Source organism: Coptis chinensis, chromosome 4 (genome assembly GCF_015680905.1).
Source record: "Coptis chinensis isolate HL-2020 chromosome 4, ASM1568090v1, whole genome shotgun sequence".
NCBI classification, from domain to species: domain Eukaryota; kingdom Viridiplantae; phylum Streptophyta; class Magnoliopsida; order Ranunculales; family Ranunculaceae; genus Coptis; species Coptis chinensis.
The window spans coordinates 21595778-21605783 of NC_141459.1; the positions used below are offsets into that span (position 1 = coordinate 21595778).

Genomic DNA, 10006 nt, shown 5'->3' on the forward strand with positions numbered 1-10006 from the left:
GATGAAAACTCTACCAGACTCAATATGAAGGCACCTGTAACCTTTGTGATTTAAAGAATAGCCAATGAAAACACATAGTTTGGACCTTAACTCTAACTTGTTATTAATATAAGGTCTCAACCATGGAAAACAAGTGCAACCAAAGACTTTGAGTGTAGAGTAAGTAGGTTTTATGTTAAAAAGTTTTTCCCAAGGTGAGATGAAAGCAAGAGAAAAAGATGGTAATCTATTTATAAGATAGACTGAAGTAGAAAAAAGGTCTACCCAGTATTTTGAAGGAATGCAAGACTGAGAAATGAGAGTTCAAGACATATCCAAAATGTGTCTATGCTTCCTTTCCACAACTCCATTTTGCTCTGGAGTATGTGGACAAGTGAATTGATGAGCAATCCCAGATTTATACAGAAAACTTTCAAGAGCATCACTAACAAACTCTCCACCATTATTAGATCGTACTATTTTTATTTTATGAGACATAAAATTTTCAATAAAGGATTTAAATGATTGGAATACATAACAGAATTGAGACTTAAAGTGTAAGGGAAAGAACCAACAATACTTTGAAAAATCATCGACAATAGTAGCAAAAAATCTATTGCCACCTATTGAAAAAACGGAGATGGACCCCAAAGATCCATGTGTAACAATTGTAAATTAGTAGGGGTCTCTATTTTATTCATTTAATCGACGGGGGCTAAAGCCCAATTTGTAATACCATGGATCAATGTATGCAGGGCCTATTAACTCATGTGTCAAAATTTTAGCCACATGGCTTGCCACTAATGTACATTGATTTAGATTTCTTATCAAAGAGATAATTATCGGTTGAAGTTTTGTAATTGCTTTCAAGCTACAAATTCATTACAAGGACTCTCTAAAATAAAAACATTATTTTTTAAGGAACTACGTTGAAACTTTGAACATCAATGCATTATTTCTTGTTTTTGACATCAAAGTTTTATTAGTGTTCTTTACCATTGATAGGTTGTGTTGAAGGCGGTTTGTCCAAAAGCGAGGAAGTTTTGTAATCTTTCCTATGATCATTACAAAAAGAAAACTTCTTTGAACTTTGATGCATCTTGTTTGAAGAAGAAAGAGCGAGGATGTCCAAAGGGGAACTTGAATGGAGCAAGAGGGGGATTAAATGGTGATGATGATGATGATAGAAGCAAAGGGTAGAGACCATTCTTAGTTTGTCCTTGGAAAAGAATCATCCCCAATGCCATGTCCTTGATAAAAAAATGCAAAGGGAGTAAAAATAAGCATACAATGATTGTCAGATACAAACTTATGAACACTAAGAAGATTGTGCTTTATGGTAGGAACATGTAAAATATTTTTCAGATGAAGAGTATTATCAGTATGAGGGACACGAAATGAAGTAGATCCAATGTTAAGAATTTGCAAACCTTGGCCATTGCCAACAAGTACTTTGTCCTTTCCTTTGTACTCTGCATGAGATGCCATGTTATTTAGATGAGCAGTGAGATGGTTTGATGCTCCAGTATCAGCAAACCAACATGAATCATTCTGCTGAGAAGTGGGTAGAAGTTATTCTGCTGAGAGTTCTGAAACTGACAAGAATTATCATGCTGTTGAGAATTCTGAAACTGATAAGAATCATTCCGGTGAGTATTAAATTGAGGATTTGTATCATTGAAACTTGCCAACATGGCAAGTTTTGCAGGTGGTATCCTTCCAATGAAACTATGATTCATCCTGTTGTGACAGTCCAAAGCAATATGACCAAACCTATTACAATTTTGGCATTGAGGTCTGGATGATCCAGAAGATGACCTAGAAGAATTGTTATAACCACCTTGATTGTAGCCACCACCATTATTATTATATGAACTATTATAATAACCACCACCAGTATTGAATCCTCTGCCTCTAGAAGATCCATTTGCTCTACCAGTCCAGTTTCCTCTATTATTACCTCTGCCGAATTTCTACCATTTCCTCTGTTAGAATCATAAGAACCTCGCCAAACAAGATTAAAAGTTGCAAATGCTTGATGAATCTTGCTTTCGTAATTGATCGCGCCTCTATTTCTTTGAATTAAAGTGATCTCTTCATTCAATAATAAACCGTGTAAATTTTCTGAATAAACAGGATCATTAGTTGATTTGGTTTTGATTGAGGTAGTGAATGAGTTAGACTCTTCAGGTAATCCTCTCAAGGTATGATATATCAAATCGGAATCTACAACGGTGATCCCGATCTTCGCAAGACTATCAACTATTATTTTGATCTTCTTCAAGTATTCACCATAGACAACTCTCCTTTCTTCGGATCTTGTATGGCGATTCTTTAATTGCATGACATGATTTAAATTGTACTTAATCTTTTCTCTAATGTAAGCCATAAATCTCTTGCAGTTGGCAATCCCACCACATAAGGCAAAATTTCCTCAGATAAAGTATAATTTATCCAAATCAACAACATTTGATCTCTTTTAATCCAAGAAATATATTCCGGATTAATAGTATTTGTGATACTTCCATTTTTACTCATAAGAAACTTAGAAGGACATAGATCAGTACCTTCAATAAGATCCATTAGATCATAAGTTTTCAAAACTGGTAAGAAAAGTTGCTTCCACATCAAGTAATTCTCCCGTTTGAGCTTCAGAGGAACCATGTTGGAGATGTTCTAGAAGGAATAAGATGTAGTTGACGGTGGAACAACCATTGGAGCATTAAAGCCTGTGAAATTATAACTTGGAGTAGGAATTGAATTATAAGGACCTTGATAACCTTGAGGTTCTTTGATTGAATTGAGAACTTTGATATTGTTCTTTGAAATCGTTGATTTTGTAGAAAAAATGAATGAGAATTCGGATTTTGTTGTTGAAATTGAAGTGTTGATCTTTGAATTTTGAGCGGCTAGTACCAAGATTATGAATTGAATCTTGATTTTGAACATAAATAGCGGGAAGAACAGCAGCGACATTGTTTTGAACATAATTAGCTGGAAGAACAACATCGGCATTGGTTTGATGATTAACCCCGTTACTTTGATCAGTAATTTGATGAAAAGCTTGATTTTCAGCTCCATTTGGATTAGGGTTTGATGGAAGAGAAGTTTGATTTGTTCTTGCCATTTGGATTGATTGATTGGAATTGATAAACTAGGATTAGGAATTTTATTGATGGATCGATGAACGCCACAAGGCGATTTTCTTGCTCTGATACCAAAATAGAATTACTTAAACTAATGTTTTCATTGATTGATTATCAAGTTCTTACATCCTGTATTTATACTCTTCATTACACAGAAAACAGTTACAAAAACGGTTACAAGTCTGTTTCAAGATGATGAGCTGACACTGACTTCTCTTGTCTCTAGCTTTGACTGAAGTCTTCCTTAATAATTAAGACCAATATCATCACCTCCATTACCACCACCACCACTTCTACTATCACTGTATTATTAAGACTATCACCACCACTATCACCGTACTATTAAGACATCCACCACTTATACTACCACCACTACAACCGTGTTATTAAGACCAATATCATCACCTCTACTACCACCACCACTATGCTATTAAGACCACTACCACCACCACCAATTAAGGTAGTTTTCTAAAATCGATATTCTAATTATCAAAATTGATTTGAAATCGAAAATCAAACTATACGTTTGTTTCAAATTAATCTATTCAAATTAAATGTGATGTAAAGTAGGGTTATATTTGTCAAATAACCATCTATAAGATGTTATGTATATATATTTATATTTTTTTTTCTATTTTTAGAAGTGGTTATAAGAAAAACTTAAAATGAAAAACAAACCACTTTATAAGACCCTCTTATAACTTAACCCAAAAAAACAAATAGCACTAAGAATTTTAAGCTCTCTCTCTTCAGAATCTACCATATACTACGATGTACACATACTGGCATGTGCACCAAAAAATCGTTCTGATGAAATTGAACTCCTTCATTTTTGATGAAATTGAGCGCCTGGAGTTGATTCCATTAAAAGGAAAAATGGTCAGGAATTCAGGCTGGTGTGTTAAAAGTTAATACGAATGATGGACCGAGGTTAATTAGTAATCCATCCTATCGAGTAGCAAGCCCAGCCAAAGTTTCTTTTTAAGGGAATCCCGAAAAATCCTCCTGTTCTTCGGTTCTTCCCCAAAACCCTAGAGTCAAAGAGTTCAGTCACCATGTAAAAAGGTGACAACAAGAATGAAGAAAAACAACTTGGACATGAAACTAGGAGAAATTGATGTAGTTTCGAAGCTTCCACTCGATGTAGTCTTCGACATCTTTGCCAGATTACCTCTCAAAACAATCTCCCAATGCAGATGGGTTTGCAAAAGATGGTATGATGTAGTTCTCCACCCACGTTTTGCTCAAGTTCATTTTGCTAGTAATAGGCTTCAATGTTTTGCTTTTCGCGACAGATACAGAAAATTTTATATGATTGATAATGAATGCTTTGATAATTTTGAAACACAAGTAAGAGCCTACAATCTTGAGTTCAATGAGTTCAAAGAAAATTTTAAAGCACCCCGATTTGTTAAACAATATGAAGTAGTAGGTTCCGTTAATGGATTGATATGTTTCGCCCCTGCACGCGAGAATATTTACCAGACAAGCAAGTCACGATATTATATCTGTAATCCCATTACAGGTTATTACTTGATGCTTCCGAAATCTCCTAAGAATCATATTAGACCTATTGCATCTGGGTTTGGTTTTGATTCGCTTAACAATGTATACAAGGTACTGCGGATATTGAGTGACTCGTCTGAAAATGTGAGCGAAGTAGAGGTATATACTTTTGGTTCAGATTGCTGGAGAGTGGTAGCATTAAATGTTCCATACATTTCTGACATGAATTTGTCAAATGTGCATGTTAATAACTGTCTTTATTGGGTAGCTTGTACGAGTATTGAGATTGCTATCATCGTTTCTTTCAATATGGCTACAGAAGAATTCAGTACAATTCAGCTACCTAATATAGGCAAAATGAGCCGAACTGGAACTTTGATTGTGTTGCGAAAACAACTCTGCCTTATCATTGATGGTTTGTTTGATATTGAAACTGAGATGTGGGAGATGAAATTTTATAGAATACTAGGCTCTTTGGCTGAGGAATATGTTATACAAGCGAAATTTGTTTGGGAGAAGGGTTACAAAATGATGGAATTAATTGACAGTAAACTCTTGTTGCTTTATTTAAATGGACTTCTTGGTTACTTTGACAGCGAAAAGATGATTTTTAACAGTATCCAGATTCGCAACCGCAAGAGGAACTCGGAGTTGAAAATTGACATACCGATACTTTTCATGGGAAGCCTTTTTTCACCCAGCAATCTTGGTTATCACTAAAGAGGTAACAGGATCTACTTACATGATTGCTTTATCTGTGGAGCTAAACTGTTGCTAATAAACTTTAAATGTCTTTTGGTTAAGATGATTCTTTTTAACAAATACATTTTGCATATATTCAGTCTTTGTATAACATTGTCAATTTTTTTGCGAATTTTATAACTGGTTGTCCGTGAAGTTCATTTAACTCTGTAGATGCTAATTTGCTGTCAAAGGCATGTTGAATACAAGTATACTACATTCCTCTGGCATGGCTATCTAACAGATTTGTGATTTTTCCAATGTCACTTTTCATGGTTATGGATTGTCAAAACAACGCGGCTTTGTTAGTCAATGGATTGATAGTTTTTGATAATTGTGAAAAATCTCAGTATGCATAAGGTTTGACCTTTGTTGGATCAAGAAATAAATACAAAGATATAAGAAGGTATCGAGTCTAGTAGAGAACTCCTTAACTACAGCTTGGTTCTGCCAACAAAATTTCACCTTGTTAAGAACAGAGTCAGAAGTGGTGATGTAGGAAAATGCCAGTCTACATGATTATATTAGGTTTAATTCAGCCTAAATCTTATTTGGCAGTTAGAAATAGGCATGAGCTTTGATTTTCATTAATTATTTGGAGCTTTGTTAAGAGAAAGTCAAAAGTGATTCTAGTTATGCTTTATGTTGGACATAGTAGATAGTTAGAGTAAGAAACTCCACTGGCAACCTTAATCTTGTCTCACAAATGGGACTTAAATCTACATGATCGATGTGGGGGTGGAGACACTTCTAATATAGAATATGGAACTTAGATGCTAACATGCTATCATACGACATCGTTTCTATGATTTATTTGACTTCGAAATCTACTTTACTTGTACCATCCTTTTGTTTATTTTCATGGAGTTTCAGGAGGCATATGATCTTGGGTTCTTTGCTAACCACTTAAGCTTTGCCTTAAACTTCATAAACAGATATAATCATATATAATTATATATACATATGATTTTCCGATTTTTGTTGTCTTCTTTTAGTTGATATAGTTGGGTAGCAATATGCCAATATATGGAAGAATTATAGGAAGATCGAGGGTGAATGCATTGCCGCATTGGGTGTGCGCCATGGAAATACTGTGGTATTGTGTCCAACATGGCCAGCAATCCTCGTAAGACCTTCAGAAGATACAAATACATGATTAGTCTGAACTTAGTAGCCACTATGTCTACTCAAATATTGTAACACAGCATTATCTGGATGTTGTTATACCATATCAGAGGACTATGGAGACCTTAAAACTGATTCTAATGTTAGGATATTTAGCTTGTATGACAAGGTCCTTTTTTGTATTTCCGTTTGCTAGCTATATATCTAGTAATGTCTGTAGTAGTCAGTATTACCAAATTCATTAAACCTAATAAGATAAATATACACCCAGGTGATATACTGACCTTAGGTGATTTTAGACAGAACACTTCATTTTCTGAAGATCAAATACATAAATTCTGATCTTAAGGAATGAGGATTCAAGTAGGTATCTTCTTGAGTTGCGAAATGGTTGGACTCAAAGTTATTGATCTGCGGCATTTTTTGCCATGGGAACCTAATAAACAGTTAAGGTTGTTTGCTTGAACTTTGGTTGGTTTATGCTGTTGAACTGTCAGCAAATGTGCACAAGTCTTTCGATGATAGAGATACAGTATATTAATAATAACGACATCTTTCAATATAATTGGTCAATTGATCGTTAAAGGGTCAGATAAAATGTTCATGTGTGGTCATTGAATCATTAGTATGCTCCAATTGATTAGGTGCATGTGTGCAGGAGAGGAGTGAATGTTTTTGCTCAATGGATGCACTAGGACTAAAACAGTGCACTCGGACAATTTGTTTGACTTCCAAGTTCCAGCAATCAGAAGTTCAGAACTCAGAAGCGTACTTGGGCTTGAGGTATTAACAGGAGTTAGCCCGGGCAATTGACCATTTTTACTGGTGGACTGGGCTATAGGTTTCATTACTTCACCAGTTTTATCACTTTTTGGTCCATATCAAATCATATGGGTCTTGACTAATTTGTTCGTACGCGGTACGCCTTCTATTAATATATGGTCACTTGCAAATTGCATCTCCTCAGTCTTCTCATCCTCTTCTATTCTCTACACTGTATGAGTGTCAGAGTGTGTATGGCGAACTATTTGTTAACAATTTAGAAACATCTCTCTCAAGTCATGTAAATTACAATTAGCTCCCTTTTTTTTTTATAATAACTAGCCTCATGGCACGTAGAAGTGTAGAACAATCCCACCTACATGGATGAGCCACACTATTTTTTTTTTTCTCTTTTTTAAATTTACAATCAAAGTGAAATTACTATTTTATCTTCATGTACAAAAAAAATTCCCAATATAGAAGCGTATATCTTTATTTAATTACAATAAAATACATTTCAAAATATTAATAGTTATTTGCTTAGATTAGTAGAGAGAAGAATATGATACAGAATACGTATAAAACCAAATGGCAATACCACACTAAAAAAAATAGCGTATAGGGGCAATTTTGTAATTTTTAGTATAAGAGCACTTTCATAATTTATATTTTAGTAGAAAAATATAAAGATTTTGTTTGTAATTTAGATAAAATATAGAGACTGTTCCATAATTACTATAAATAATAGGGACTGGTCTGTAGTTTATATAAATCTTATAGACCAAAAATTATATTAAAAAACTGAAAAATGGCTAAAATGCCCCTAAGACGTACACCAAAATTATTGTTCGTACCTCTAGATTTTTCTAATATAGTAAGATTTATAAAAACCACCCTTGCGTCATTAAATTACAATTAGCCATCTTTCAAAAAAAATTATAAAAACCTCCCTCATGTCATTAAATTACAGTTAGCTATCTTTTAAAAAAAAATTAGAAAAACCTCCCTCACATCATTGAAATTAAAAGTATATAACCAGTCTCTCAGTGTTTTTATGCTACATTTGAATTAGAATGAGAATCCAAAAAACGAAACTATTTTTAGTAATAAATTATAAAGTTTACGCTATGGTTTTAAAAACTTACAGAAACTGACACGGTTTGCACACTTGCAGTTACACAGAGAACCTCTCGGGCCTCTTGCCAAAACCAATGCAAAGGTTAGCCTAGGCAATAATGCAAAGAGGAAGTTCTTAACTTCTTATAACGGATTTCAAAACAAAGTATAGCACCACTGTGGCAGTATACGGAAATTCATAATAACCTACGTAGATGAGTGGATCAGACAAGTGAGACAATTGTATGTAAAATAGTAAACATACATTTTTTTTTTTACTTTTATTTTTGTTTTTTGTTCTTTTTTAATTTGAGGTTGTCTATGCACTATGCACTATTTTTAAAGATGTTTTAAACTGAAATATAAACTAAAATTAAAGTTATAACTTCGTCATTTTTCTGCCACAGTTTGTACCTTGAACCAAATTGTCATTAGTAACAGTCACATTGGAAGAGATGGACTTGTTATAAAAGGACCAGTGATCCCCATCTCTTATTTCATGGTAGGTAAGAAAGAGTATATTTCACATTGCTCTCCCAAAGAGAATAAAAAATAAAGAAAAGAAGACCGAGACGAGGTTAAAGAAATAAAACCCCTTGCATGCTATCGGACAGACTGTTGTGAAGCTGAACACCCTTTTCTTTATTTTTGTTCCTTGAATTTAAAGGCGTAAGTGCATGAAGTGGTCAAGGATGCGGTGAGCAAACTGAGACCAAACTTTACTGTAGAACTAATTTTATATTAGCTACTCACATACTTATAAAACCACTTGTCATATAAGTTAGAATATCTACTTATAACCTAAAGTTTTATATTACACACTTGACCATCATTTAACACAAAAATATTTGTGTATGTCTCCATTTTTTTATAAGCGTGTATGTCTTCTTGCTCTTTCTTTCAATGCACCTTGAGGAAAGAAGGGGGAGGACCACGTGGCCCCTCGTGACCCGCACATTCAAACCCTGATTCCAAGGACTATGATAATAATATAAAATGAGGGATGGATCACTATATAAAAACAAAGAGCGTGCCAATTGAAACTCGTAAAAAGCGGAGCGTGCATGGAGGATTGAGGTCCCTAGAATCTCAAGACGTTGTTATCAAACTTCAAAACAAGAGACACTATCCATTACCCTTTTCTTCTTCATGCAAAACAAATTTTAAGAAGAAAATGATGTCACAATAGAACTCTTTTTGCTATAAAATAATTGGGCATCGTTTTTTAATGATTTTATTGTGTATGATGTTTTTGAAAACATCCTCCAATATATAAATACACACGCTTCCATCCCATTGAGAAACTATGACATCACAATTTGAACTTTATACTTTGAATCTTATTAGAAGGCCATTGGAAGCTGATTTTTTAACATCACTGCGATGGGAAAGTAAAAAGTATCAGAATTAAGTTTGTTCACGGATCAATGTATGATATCAATAACGTATGCCTTCATTGTCCAAGTTTCTACCTTGTGTTGTGTTAGTCATGCTGTCTTACTGTCTTAATGAAGCTTATACGTTGTGTTAGACACTGTGTCTATTGTCTTCATGAAAAACTTTATTTGATAATGCATATTTAAATGTGGATTTTTGAAAGTTCACATATATTTATAGTTTTTAAAAGAAAG

The 10006-nt window shown here is 34.0% G+C and overlaps 1 protein-coding gene across 1 annotated transcript; it reads left to right on the top strand.

Annotated features, from left to right (window-relative positions):
- The first annotated feature begins 3991 nt into the window (after positions 1–3991).
- On the top strand, positions 3992–7457 carry LOC147502572 (F-box protein At3g07870-like). Its single transcript, XM_086607342.1, has 2 exons — positions 3992–5355; positions 7156–7457. Exon 1 carries the CDS (start codon positions 4203–4205, stop codon positions 5349–5351), a length of 1149 nt encoding a protein of 382 aa, XP_086463468.1. The 5' UTR covers positions 3992–4202; the 3' UTR covers positions 5352–5355; positions 7156–7457.
- The last annotated feature ends 2549 nt before the right edge of the window (positions 7458–10006 follow it).